Source organism: Mauremys mutica, chromosome 7 (genome assembly GCF_020497125.1).
Source record: "Mauremys mutica isolate MM-2020 ecotype Southern chromosome 7, ASM2049712v1, whole genome shotgun sequence".
NCBI classification, from domain to species: domain Eukaryota; kingdom Metazoa; phylum Chordata; order Testudines; family Geoemydidae; genus Mauremys; species Mauremys mutica.
Genome location: NC_059078.1, coordinates 112,866,485 through 112,880,867, shown reverse-complemented (window position 1 = coordinate 112,880,867; position 14,383 = coordinate 112,866,485). Strand labels below are relative to the sequence as shown.

The 14,383-nt window shown below is 45.3% G+C and overlaps 1 protein-coding gene across 2 annotated transcripts in view; it reads left to right on the top strand.

Moving 5' to 3' along the window:
• The window catches only part of INPP5F (inositol polyphosphate-5-phosphatase F), a 94,967-nt gene that overhangs the window by 36,261 nt on the left and 44,323 nt on the right, over nucleotides 1-14,383 (top strand). For both annotated transcript variants that reach the window (XM_045025012.1, XM_045025014.1), the window contains one exon: nucleotides 10,903-11,039. In XM_045025012.1, coding sequence (XP_044880947.1) covers nucleotides 10,903-11,039 — 137 coding nt within the window. The remainder of the gene's footprint in view (nucleotides 1-10,902; nucleotides 11,040-14,383) is intronic.

Here is a 14,383-nt window from a genome sequence, read left to right as displayed (position 1 = left end):
GGGAGTGAATTTGCATGCTGAAGGCTGTGTGAGCAGGCCAGGTGTGGCTGTTCTGACAGCAAAGCAGTGTAAAAGGCATGCTAGGCCCTAGGGTGCCATAGAGTTAAAGGGACACTGCTGTTCAATGCTGTTCAACAGTCCGGATTGTACCCTGGGGAATGTCTCACTCACTATTTGTTCGAGAGGTTTATGTTTTCCTGTTTTGCTGAAATCCTTTCACACTTTAAAACTCTTGGTAACATGGTCTTTGTCTCTGCAGTTTTGGGCTCTGTTTCTGGCCTGTTTCTTGGTAGTGTATTTCTTTGTCCTTTTAGTAAAAGAGAAACTAAAACATTGAGTGTCACTGAGCAGGTAGTGGGGAGAAGAGGTTGTAGAAAGTCTCATTAAAAGCCAGGGGAGGGTTTGTGACAAGTAATCTCATATGCATATTCAAGGATATGAATATAAATTCTGATAACCTTGAAAATGTTGGCAGATAACCATTTCACATTATATGTATGTTTTGTGATCTTGCATGTGTTGGTGCTTCATCCTTTCATGATACAAAATTTCCTTTGCACTGGAAGCTTCAGTGAGCATCCCCTGCTTTGCATGTTACTCCTGGAGGAATTCTGCACCAAAAAAATTAAAAATTACGTGAACAATATTTTAAAATTCTGCACATTTTCTTTCTCAAAATCACACTATATAACCATGCCAGTTTCAATTATTTTGGTAATTTATTTCAAAATACCTGTCAGCAAGTATGTCTGTAACAATACAGACACATACAAAAATTCCCCCAGGAGTAGAGAGTTAAACCCCTATGACAACCCAGTTCCTGTTTCTCTGCTCCCCTGCCCCATAACGCGCAGCCGGGTGGCCAGACACTCTCACCCCTCCCCTCACCCCCAGAGCCCAGCCATGACCCCCCCCCAGCCCAGACACTCACACCCATTATCCCCCAAAAGCCAGCTGCAGGTCCGGTCCCCTCCACAACCCTGACACTCACACCCCCTACCATCCCAGAGCGTTTACCTTTTAGAGATTCTTTAACCAGGTCTCCATTACACTTTTCTGTGCAATCCTTAATCACCTGTGTTTTCAGAAATAGCTTCTGTAGTATAGAACAGGGGTCCCCAACCCCCGGTCCGCGGCCCGGTACCGGTCCGCGGCCTGTTAGAAACTGGGCCGCGAACCGACCCCTGCGGGAGGTCTACCCGAGCCGCGGGACGAGCGCTCCCTCCGCAGTCATGCCTGCGGGAGGTCCGCTGCTCCCGGGGCTCCGGTAGACCTCCCGCAGGCATGACTGCGGACGGTTCGCTGGTCGCGCGGCTCAGCTGGACCGCCCGCAGGCACGCCTGGGGGTGGGCCACCGGCTCCGGTTGACCTGCCGCAGCCGTGCCTGCGGGCGGTCCAGCTGAGCCGCGCGACCAGCGAACCGTCCGCAGTCATGCCTGCGGCAGCTCAACCGGAGCCGGTGGACCTCCCGCAGGCACGCCTGCGGGCGGTCCGGCTGATCCGCGGGACGAGCGCTCCCGACCGGTCCCTGGTCCTCAAAAGGTTGGGGACCCCTGGTATAGAATATGTATGAGTTGCTGTAGAGAAAACCAGTAGAATGAAGGAGAAAAAAAAAAGTAAATGGCTAGAGGGAGCTGAAATGTGGATAAAAGATGATGTTTTTTCTGATATAGCAGGGTACGTTGCTTTGAATATTCTATTGTGTGCAGCTGGCCATTTCAACATAAGAGCTGAGCCCGTCTTTTAGTACAATCATGTGGGGTTGGAGGAGCTGTTTAAATCCAGTTCTCCTGTTGGACAGCGATCTCTCTGGTTTGATTTAAGGGTTTCTATCTGTATTTCTGGGGAGAAAGGTGGGGAAGATCTGGGGAGACTCTTTTGATTTATGGTGGGGATTGGGGTAATAGAGCTTGTATTGACTTATCCTAGACTTGTAGAGGATTTTGTCTGTGACCTTAATTACTTTATGTGGGTTGGCCCTGTAGGGAGGAGAGTAACGTTTGCAGTTTCTGAAGCCCAGTACCTACCTGCCCCTCCCAAGCTATTTCTGGAATACCAGATGATTTTGGTGGATAGAAGCATCCTTTAATTCATCTGACTACTTCTCTGATGTGAATTTTGCTATGCTTATCCATGTGCTCTGATTGCCAGAGTGGATTATTTTAATACACTTTACTTGGGGCTTCCCTTGAAGACCACTTGGAAACTGTAGTTAGAAGATGGTATAGTGGCCTGCTTAGGTGGGAAGGCTGATCATAGGCAGCACACTACACCAGTGCTGTGCAGGTTTCACTAATGTTGAACATACCCCGACTTGCATCTGAAGGAAGTCTACAGTCAATGAAAAGATGTATCAAATATCCCTCAGTACTACCAGTCAAGATAAAATTGTAATAAGCCATGGCATAGTCTTTATTGTATATAAATAGCTAACCAGCTGAATGCAGCAGAATAATTATCCCATCAGATGTGAAGGTTCATGTTGCCTGCTTTCACTGAAAGTTAATAGCTGAACCTAGTGGTGTTTCTGGTATTCATGTTAGAAGATGAGAATATATAAAAGTTGAAATAGGCATGGCTTGGGAAGGGTGCCCCATAAGATAAGATGGATGAAGTGCCAGAAAGCATTTTGAGTTAATGTTGTACATCTCATTAGCAGAGTGGGTTGAGAAAATTTTTTGAAGGAATGCTTTTTGTTGTGTTGTTTGTTTGGAAAATGTCGATTTGTTGAAACCAAAAAACTTGAAAGTAGATAGTCATGTCCTATGGAAGATATGGGCTATCTGCCTCTACCACCACCCAATCAAAAGCATAGGTAGAAATTTGCAAGAAATAAAATATGCATCATTTTGGCACTTAACAAGGAATTTGCTATTTAGCTCAGACAACAATCCCAGTGTGACAAAAATAAGGAAGTGGCAATGTTTTCTGGTCTATTTCTGAGCAAACTCAAGCAGCAGTGTTTATAGAGGTAGGCCATGTGATTGCAGGTTTAGAACTTGTAATACTATAGCAATGTCACTTTGTCAAGGGGAGAAAAGTGTGACGCGACAGTATGCATAATGTGTTACTTGAGATGTTGCTGTACACTGAGTGTTTTAAGAAGTGTTAGAAAAACACTTAAGTGGTACTGGGTGGTAGTTGGAGCAAAAATCTGAACTAAATTCCTGTTATAGTGAAGAATCTGAAGTGGTAAGTTATTTTAACAGATACAGTGCTTTAAATTAGCTGTTGCCATCTGTTCTTCCCTAGCTTATAATGCAGAAAAAACACAATAATTAAATCAGTGAAAAATGAGGCAGACGACTAGAATGTACACTTCTAAAATAAGAAGAAGCTGTGATTTCCCTGAAGGCGGAAGTTAGCGTGCTTACATGAGTAGGAAAAAATTCCAATCGAATGTGTTGTCCAAAAGCTGTTTTAGGAAACTGTTCTTACCTTATCCATAAGAGCACACATCCAATTTAGGGATTCCTTATTACAGTTGCAAGCAATATCTGAATAATTAAGAGCCTTTCCTGGCCATTGTTCTAGTTTTTCCTCCAGGTCATACTTTATCTGCATAATCACTTCCTGATCTGCATTCTCATCCTGCTCTGAGATTTATTATTTTGGCTCAGGGATCAGAATTACAATACAAGCATTTTTTTTTAATGCACTCAAGCATGTTTTCTGTACACGTTTTGCAATCTTGCATTTAATAATAAGTAAATGAATCTCTTTAGTTCTTGTTCAGCATTATAGGAGGTTTTATACTCCATTGTGGGGTAAATGGAATGGGGAATGGCCAAAAATATCACTCTTGACTTCATTAAACTTGCTTCTTCTTTGACTGCTTGTTCATGTCAATTCCAATCAGTGGTGTCCGTGCCGCGTGCACGACAGCCAGAGGATTTTTCCCCTAGCAGCATCCATAAGGTCAGCCTGGGTGCCCTGTGGAGTCGCGCCTTCATGGTGCCCAATATAGGGCCCTGCTGACCTGCCACCCCTTTAGTTCCTTCTTACCGCCAGTGATGCCTAGCTGGAACTTCCCGCGCTCTAGCTTTTGCAAACGCCTTTAGCAGTGTCCGGTTGTAATTTGTATATAGTTAGTAGTTTTTGTCTGAAAACTTAGCCTACTACTACTATTTAATTGTGGGGTTCCTCCCGCCTTTTCTCCCTGGCCTCGGGGGCATGCCTCGGTTGCTGGGGATCAATCCATGAGAAGGCTGCGGAAAGTTGTTGCTAAATAGTGACCCGCACACTTCTTGTTTGAAGTGCCTTGGCAAGAGTCACCAAAAGGACAAGTGCCGCATTTATAAAGGGTTTCGGCCGAAGAGCCTTAAGGATCGTGAGCAGAGACTCAGGCTTATTGTCATAGAGGCAATTGTCCCTGCTCCTGTCTCCTTAGACTTGGAGGGGGTGGGGGAGCACCCTCTCTCCTGCCTCTTTTTCTTCTGGGGCACCGGAGATACAGATCAGTGCCTACCAGAAGTCTTCCGCATGGCGCCATGTCAGTGCTGGGAGTCCTTAGTCTCCTTTCTAGGAGCCAACCTGCATGCCGTCAGCACCGGTGCACTGCACATGGAGGAGGCAGCGATCAGCACGGGCTCCACTGACCGGGGTCCCTCTGCTCACAATCTGACCCCTGTCAGTGGAGCCCGTGCTGATCGCTGCCTCCTCCATGTGCAGTGCACCGGTGCTGACGGCATGCAGGTTGGCTCCTAGAAAGGAGACTAAGGACTCCCAGCACTGACATGGCGCCATGCGGAAGACTTCTGGTAGGCACTGATCTGTATCTCCGGTGCCCCAGAAGAAAAAGAGGCAGGAGAGAGGGTGCTCCCCCGCCCCCTCCAAGTCTAAGGAGACAGGAGCAGGGAGACCTCAACCCACTCAGCCTACTTCCGGCCCGGCAGCTCCAAGGGGCTCATCGACTCCTGCCCCGCAAGGGGTCCAGTCAAGTCTGGCCCACTACAGCTCTCTGGACCGTCATGGCCAGGACGTTCAACTCCTCTCCACTCCAGAAACTTCTGAGGCAGCGCAGGACCTTATCCACTTGACGGCTCCGCCTTCCCCAAGGAGGGAAGAGGCACTGGTGTTAGCCACGCCACCTATTCCATCTAGGAGCAAGCCGGCGATGATGTCGTGCTGCTCCCTATCTCTGGCGCGCCACTCCCCAGCGCAAACCGTCCAAGGGCGGGAACCGCATCAGTTTCCAGAGGCTCGGCACCACCACTCCTCCATGGTCTTCTTTTTCAGAGACCTCGGAGTCTGAAGCAGAGTCCTATTGTTTGGATAGGTCCAGCAGCAGGAGGTCTAGATCTAGGCAACACCCCCAGCCTCCTCCAGTACCGTGGCCACCTCAATGGCAGCCACCAACTCAGTGGCCCTTTTGGACTCCTTGGGCTTACCATCAGGCCCAGAGTCAAAGCCAGGCATCGAGATCCAGATCAGTGTCGATCGCATCAGCATCCGTCGCCCATGTGCAGCTACTGACACCGGATCCATCTCCGGCAATGACTCCTGCAACCCTGCCTGCTGCTTTGGGGTCTGCGCTGACAATCCCAGCACCAGCAGCCTCAGTATCTCAGCATGCCAGCCCCATGAGCAACCCTAACCCCCTGGGCGCCGAGGGCAGTAACCAGGGTCATGGGCCGGTGTTTTCATCTTTGTCCTCCCCAGATGAGGCTGTTACGGGCATGTCAATGACCACGGCCTTGGAGGACAGCAGAGCCTTGCAACAGTTGTTGCGCAGGGTGGCTCAGAACCTGGGGATCCAGGCAGAGGAGGTGGTAGAGGATGTGGATCCCATGATGGACATCCTTGCCCCCTCTGGACCCTCGCATATTATGCTGCCACTTATTAAAATATAAGTGAAACCACAAAAACTTTGTGGCAGACTCCAGCCTCCTTTCCCACCCCCACCCCCCAGCATGGAGGAATGAAAGATGCTATTTTGTCCCCTTCAAAGGGGTCTGAGCACTTGTACACTCACCCTCCATCCGACTCCCTGGTGGTGGATGCTGCGAACCACAGGGAGCGCCAGGGGTTTTAGGGACCCTCCCCTAAAAACTGGAAGGCCAAAAAGCTTGACTTATTCAGGAGGAAAGTCTACTCCACCAGTGATTTGTGGCTACGAATTGCAAGCCAGCAGGCCATCATTAGCAGATACTACTTCAACACCTGCGGAGCGATGGCCAAGTTTTCCGACCTGCTACCATCAGACTCTCATTCTGAATTTAAGGCCTTAGTGGAGGAAGGCAAACTCATTTCTAGGGCCTCCTTGCAGGTGGCTCTTGATGGTGCAGATGCGGCCCCCCATACAATGGCTATGGGGGTGACCATGAGGAGGTCCTCTTGGCTCCAGGTCTCTGGACTACCTCATGAAGTATAGCAGACCATCCAAGACCTGCCCTTTGAAGTTCAGGCATTATTTTCCGAAAAGACGGTACTGGACTCAACACAGGCCAGGACGTTCCTTCCCGAAGCGTGATTTCGAGCCCTCGGCGACATCATTCAAGGTCTCAGGCAGTTCCCTGCCACTGCAGCATGGAACTGCCTGTAACTTCTAGGACACATAGCTACTTGCACTTACGTATATAGCGTTCCAGACTCAGACCTTGACCGCTTCAGTCATAGCTAGCGTCAGTGTATCGGCCAGCCTGGGACAGTTTGGCCTTGCCCGCTACTCAACTCTCTCCAGTGGTGGCTCAACCTGCAGGTAGTATGTGCAGGGATCCCCTTCACCAGCCCTCAGCCATCCCTCTTGCTAGTGACAGACACTTCAGACTTGGGCTAGGGGGCACATTTGGGAGACCTCAGAATGCAAGGCCTCTGGTCTCAGGCGGATCTTGCTCTGCACATCAATATCAGAGAGCTGAGAGCAGTATGCCTGGCATGCCAGACTTTCCGAGCCCACCTAGCAGGGAAGTATGTATCAGTCATGACAGACAGCTCCATGGTGATGTTCTATATCAACAAACGGGGGGTGCAAGCTCCTCTCCCCTTTGCCAGGAAGCCCTCATGCTGTGGGACTTCTGTGTAGAGCACTCGATACACCTGCAAGCATCATACCTCCCTGGAGTATAGAATGAGTTGGCGGACCATCTCAGCAGTTTGTTCCATGACTGGTCCCTTCACCTGGACATAGTGAACACAATCTTTCATCAGTGGGGCTTTCCCCAGATAGACCTGTTTGCCACACGATACAACAGGAAGTGTCAGTTGTTCTGTTCCTTCCTGAATCACAGCCTGGGCTCCATCACTGGTGCATTCCTTGTCCCATGGGGAGGCTGTCTCCTATACACATTCCTGCCTGTCCCTCTCGTTCACAAGATGCTCCTCAAGATTCGGAGGGAATGACCTTTGGTGATATGATATTGATAGCTCCAGCCTGGCCTTGCCCGCACTGATACACGTCACACCTGGAAATGTCCATGGAAGTTCCAGTCACCTGCCGCTCTTCCTGGACTTAATAACTCAGGATCACGGTCATCTCCAACATTCCAACCTCGAGTTGCTCCACCCCACGCCATGATAACACCATGGCTCAACCCATGGCACTTTCTTGCTCTGATCAAGTCAGAAAAGTTCTTCTGGGCAGCAGGAAACCCTCCACAAGAGCTATCTACTTTGCCAAGTGGAAGAGATTTTCAGTCTGGTCGGCTCAGCGCCAGTGTTCATCTCAGTGCCACTAATACTGGACTATTTTCTCCACCTCAAACGGAAGGGACAGTCTGTGTCATCAGTAAGAGTTCACTGGACTGCCATCTCTGCCTTCCATCCAGGAGCAGAGGGGTGATGTGCTCCCTGCTCTCTCTCTCATACAAGGTGACGTTTCTGGTAACGATAACCTCAGCTGGAGGTTTTCTGAGCTCAGGGCCCTAACATCAGAGCCCTCTTACACTGTATTCCATAAGGACAAGGTTCAGCTTAGGCCTCACCTGGCTTTTCTCCTGAAGGTTGTCTCCCAGTTCCACATCAACCAGGACATCTTCCTCCCTGTATTGTACCCTAAGCTGCACTTGAGTGGCAGGGAGCAAAGGCTTCACTCACTGGATGTCCGCAGAGTGCTAGACTTCTACATCAAGAGAACGAAACTGTTCCGAAAGTCCGTCCAGGTATTCATGGCAGTGGCGGACAGAAAGGTCTTCCTGTCTCCTCTCAACGTATCTCGTCATGGACCACATCCTGCATTCGTGAGTGCTACAACTTGGCAAGGGTGCCTGCTCCTTTGATCACTGCACACGTCACCAGGGCTCAGGCCTTTTCAACGGCATTCCTGGCACAGGTTCCCACCCAGGAAATCTGCAGAGCAGCAACATGGTCCTCCATGCACATTTTCATCACACAGTATGCAGGCCAGAGAAGATGCAGCCTTTGGAAGAGCGGTGCTCCAATCAGTGGAGGACTCCGACCCCACCTCCTGAACCTGGGCTTGTGAGTCACCTGATTTGGAATTGAAATGAACAAACACTCGAAGAAGAAAATATGATTACTCACCTTCTCGTAACTGTTGTTCTTCAAGATGTGTTGTTCATGTCCATTCCAATACCTACCCTCCCACCCCTCTGTCGGAGTAGCCAGCAAGAAGGAACTGAGGGGGTGGTGGGTTGGCAGGGCCCTATATTGGGCGCCGTGAAGGTGTGACTCCAGGGGGCGCTCAGGCGTATGCGTGGGTGGGAGCTGCGGGTGTGACGCACTGTGTGCGTGGGTACGGGAGTGCTGCTGCGGGCATGGCTGCATGTACAGCTGCCCAGAGACTAAGGTGGTGCAGGGCTATCAATTACAATGCAGATCTATTTCTAAGATCTGGCCTGGCTTTGTCACTCTAGTAAAAAAGCTGTACACTGGAGACACAAGCTTCCATTTTAAGTGGAAATTCCATCAAAACAATTTCTACTTTGTCTGCTGTGGTCTGTCATTAAATAATCTGTTCCTGCTGTTTTGTTAGTCAGTGTGTTTACTTAGGAGATGCCGTACACAGCCTCTAGTTTTATAACCTTCAAAATGAGGTGCATATCATTGTGATCAGGATATAATTTTAAATTCAGCAGTATATCTTGTTCTCTTGGGTATTACATAGGATTTATTAATGTTGTCTTAAGCAAGCTCAACTTCCTTTAGTCTGTTTCTAACCACTCAATCCCTCTTTTAAAACACTGAGCTGACCAAGCCAAATTTTTAAAAATAACAGAAAAACCTCTACCATCTTTTTGGTAATGGGCACATTCATTAAATGCAATACCTTAATTGTTCTATGTGTTTATGTGTATGGGGGGAGAGGGTTACTACATAGTCTTTTAAAAGGAAAACTTCACTTCCTTACAGAAGAAACCAAAAAACCCCAGTTGGATCATCCCTTCCCAGAAAGTTTTTACTACAGAACATTCCCAAGTGCTTTGTCTATTAAACACTACTATGGCACAGGAGATAATGCAATGGTAGGAGAAGGAACCTAGACACTTGATTCCCATTTAAGGTTAACTTTAATAAACTTCAGGGGATTTTACTTAAGTTCTTCCCCTACCATTCAGATATAGGGGTTAGATATATCATCCTGGTTTTGGGATGTGGTAGAGTTTTTTTTAATGGCAGCTAGTGGAAAACTCCACACAGCTCTGGAATAAATCCTGAATTCTGCATTGAAAACATGCTATAGAAACCAGAAAAAAATACCGTAGATAATCTTTTTGTTTAATTTTGATGTATCCTTTTTGTTCCATAGTGCTTAAAAAAAAAAAAAAGTAGCTGTTTAGCTAAGGAGAAAACATGGGAGATTACAAATATATCTAAGAAAGGAAAGAAATGCAATAGCAATAAAGTTGCTAAACAGGTTGCCAGCATTCAGGGTTATGTTTTCCAAATGTGGAGCTGTCCATTTACAATAATGGGTCTTTAACGTTTCTATGTTGTTGTGTATGATACTTGCCTTTTCTGGTCTTGTTACTATTGCTAACTGTTGCGTTTAAGAACTAGAATAGCGAGGGTGTGTGTTTTTAAAAAAAACAAACAGCAAAACCCAGCATATTGGACAAGAGAATGGAATTAGTCTGAAATTTTTGGTTTGTTGTTAAAACAGTGACAATATAGTTTTATGGATTAACCATGGACAGGAATTTAGGAGGCCTGGGTATGCCACTTAACTTCTGTCTAGTTCCTGATTTCTTTTTGAATTGTTGAGGGTATGATAAACCTGTCTGCTTCACATAGGTGTCGGGTATTACACAGTTCCTTGTTACAAAGATTATTTAGGTGCCAGTATAACTAACATGTCCCTCGTTACAAAACTAAGCTTTTGTCTCTTAATCCACATGCTTAACATGCACATTAAAAATACAGGCTCTGTAATTTGATTAAACCTGATTTTAGGACATAGTGTTCATGTCTGTGTACTGAAATGATCTGTTCACATTATGACCATTTAAAATGGACACAGCAGCTGGGTTTAAATGTTTTATTTACTTTGCATTTTTGTGTGATACAGCCTCGTGGGAGAGTTTTTCCCTGCTGGCTGACTTTTCCATGTGGTGAACTCTAATTTTCTTCCTTTTCTGTTTCTAATGATACAGAAATCAAATTGGCTGACCTTGTTTTGAATGTGCACTAACGTTATTGATGTTGGCAGGAACATGCATAACTCTGGGATCATTTTATTGCTGTCGGTGAAGCAGTGGTGCCCTCTCTCTTAATAGCTTATCCCACAACATGGTGACTTTCCTTAATATTTCAGTGATAGAGTAGCAGAGGGTTTTTTTCTTCCCACAAAGATCAGGATAATCTGGAGGGAATTGGCCTATGAGATTATAACATTTTAAAGGTAGGAGTAAGGTTTTGGGTTTAATATGATTAAGTGTCCTCTCAGTGAATATGATTTAATTATTTTCTCTTGTGACGCTAACAGATTTTGCTGATGTTTTCCAGATCTACCATGGTGGCTACTTCTCATTCGCCAGAAAGCATTGATTGGAAAGCTTCCAGAAGGCCATGAAGTATGCAAAATAACCAAAATTGCAGTGATTCCACTCTCTGAAACGGACCCTCAGGATCTGGAGTTGGAGGTATGATTTTAAAATCTTGAAAACTTCTAATTTGAAAGTCTTAGAGAGACAAGGTATGTGAGATATTATCTTTTATTGGATTAACATATCCCCTGGGATGCATAGGAGGTGACAGATGTTGGCGTAGATGCCAATTGCCTCCACTCTGACATGCAGTCCTACTTGCTTTTGTAATCATGACTCCTGTAGGAGTCCTTCATACACAAACTTCTCTTATTATGGCTGCCCCAGGACTTTTCTAAAGGGGACTTCACAGAAATGAGGGAAAACTGTACAAATTACATACACCCTCAGACTGTATTAACTTTCACTGTAGGTTGGGAGGAAAAGAATACAGAGTAATCTGATCAGATTGTCAGTCTCTTTACATTCTGCAGAGGCTGAAGCTATTGTGGGGGCTTTTGTGTAAGCCAGAGAGGGGAAATTCACACCGCCTTTAGGCTCAGGCGACCCTCACTGCAGAGATTCAGAGGGGAGGGTAGTGCCTATAAAGGTAAGACCATCAGGAGCTTCAGTGGGAAATGACTGACCCGCACTTTTATTTAGTGTGTATATTCATGCTTATTTTGTGGTTTTCAACAGGATATTTTCGGGACTATAGAGCTAATCTTGTTAGTAAGAAATGCTCCAGTCTAACAAATCCAGAATGTATTCTTTAAATGTCAATACAATTAAGGTGTGACTAGGTTTATAACTAACTGGGAGATGAAATCTTTTAAAGAATTATTCATTCAACAATTATGGGAAGTTGCTGTTGTGTGGCAGTACTCTTTCTGGCAGACCCTCTTTTGGGGTCTGAGTGTGCTACTTCTACAACATTATTAGCTCCTGCCTGCCCACGGTCTTATAGCAAGTTATGCAGGAATAGGAGTAGAACTGCATGAATATCTGCGTCCAGTGTTGTTGACAAACCTCCCACTAGGATAGTATCTGGTAACTATACTATTAATAATCAGACATCAAAAATCAAATTTTCACTCTTCTGTCACAAAAATTTGTGGAAGAAAACAGCCAGATAATTGTCAAGGCATCTATATAGCTTATTCAGTTTCTTGGTAATCTGTAGTGGAAACTTGAAGATTAATAATAAAACTCTATAGTCTTCTTTTTTCTCCTTGATGAACTTGCATTAGAAACAAGATGATCATGTTATTTACCTCCATTCTAAACAAGAGATTATGGAACTATCTAATTGCTAACTAGCAGAAAATCCCTGAAAAGACACAGATTTACTGATTTTTACAAGACCTAGTCTACATAAACAGGACCAGGATGTTTGTTTAAAAAAAAAAAAAAGTGGATGGGCTGGATGGCTCATTGAAATATATGGAGCCTTTCATATTTAGGACAGGGTTTTAATCTGGCAGAGGTCACTAATCACTGAACAGCAAAATGGTTTATGTCAACTGGAAATTAAACTATGGTTTTTATGTTCCTACTTGAATAAGTGATATTGCTCTCACATCTAGTTATGAAAACCTTTTTATTTTTTTTGGCCTTCCTGATGTTTAAATTAGGATTTCTACAGAAACGTTCAGTACAATAACAATTCTCTGAAATAATCTGAGGTTTAGTGATTTCATTCTGACTTGTAGCATGAATAATTAGTGCATGGATGACAGTTAACAGATGGTAATTTTATGCTCTGCAAAATAAAGGACTGAGTTTGTAAGCCTTTGATTCAGTTGTAACTACCTCTGTCAGACATAAATGTTTAATTTCAGTTTGGATGTTGATTATTCAAATGCTTAGAAAAAGGTGGCTTTGAAATGTAATTCTGCAACATGCTACCCAAAGCAATAGTCCACTAGCTTTCATGAGGTACTGTAGATATCTTCTTTGCCTTACCATGATGTAGAGATACAAGTGTAAGCTGTGATGAGAGAAAATTTGTTTGAAAACCCCTATACAAAATATCTCTGTCCCAGTGAAACGGCTCACCAATCATCTAACGGGGAAACAACTTTGTGATGAACTTGGGGGACAGCTGTATTTTTTTTATTATGATGTGTAGCTCTATTAAATTACTATCATATTGTCTGCTACACGGGTGCCAAGAGTTAACGTAGTTCTGGAGGTTTTTACACACATGCAGGAAGGCAGACAATAGTTCTAGATAGCCTAATCACTGATGCTTAAACAATATGGGTGTCAAGACACCAGGTTTTTGTCCCTGTCCAAGGGTGGGACAGAGGAGACTATTGGCTAAAGGCTGTGGGCTTGCTAATGATTCTTAACTGCTGTAATGAACGCAGAGGAGTAGAGAATGGAATAAACCCTGGGGAAGGACAGGAATAGACAAGGTGTTTAGAATCTGCTGTTAAAAAGAGACTTTTTTACAGGGGGAGGGTAGTGGTAGGGGTTGTGACTTCTTGTAACTTGAAACTAAAAGGAAGGGGGGGTGTCAGGTTTGGGAAACAAAGGATCCCCGCCTTATGTAAATCTTATTTAAGGGTGGGGAGGAAGGCAAAGGGGACTCTACTCCATGGCCTGGCTGCCCAAGAAGAAAGACTGCTAAAGACACCTGAAAGGGCAGGCAAGCGGGGAGTCCAGACTGAGACGGGGGTCCAGTCTGAAAAGAAATGAGAACTCTAAGTTACAGAAACTTTGCAACCTGCCTAAAATAACATTTAGGGTAAGAAATTACATTTTGTAACCTGTTTCTTAAGTATATTGAGCTTAGCTTCCATATTTTGTTTTATTTGCTCAAAACTCAGCTTTGTTCTGTCTGTTATCTCTTATATTCATTTAAAATTCACCTTTTGTAGTTAATAAACTTATTTCTTGTTTATAATATAACCCAGTTTGTGCAATTTATAATTTGGGACGCGGGGTAAAGAGGCTGTGCATACCTTCCCCCACATTGAGGGAGGCGCCGGATTTCATAATGTACCTTTAGGTGGGCATTCTAAGGGAGGTGGACACCTGAGTGCTGGGGCAAATCACTTAAGCTGAGTCTTCTCGGGCCTGGTCTACACTGGGGGTGGGGGATGGATCTAAATTATACAACTTCAGCTGGCTCAGTGTTATCTCAGCACATCAGGCGGAGGACAACCTGTCACAGGGGTGAAGGACTAGACTTTCTGGAAGGATGCTAAGACCCAAAGGGCTCTCAGGAGGGCTGAGAAAACCAAGGGAGTGTCTTACATGCAAGTATTATTTGTCCATAGATCTGTATATTGCTTATGTTTTGTCAGAGTAAAGTATTTGTAGTTCAGAAGTGCCTTCACAAAATCTTTTACTTGTTCTGTCACAATGTTCCCAAAGGTTTCAGCTGTGAACCTTAGTGCACACAAGAGTAGAGCGCTAGAGGGGATGTGCTTAAGCAACTGGGGAGAGTTGTG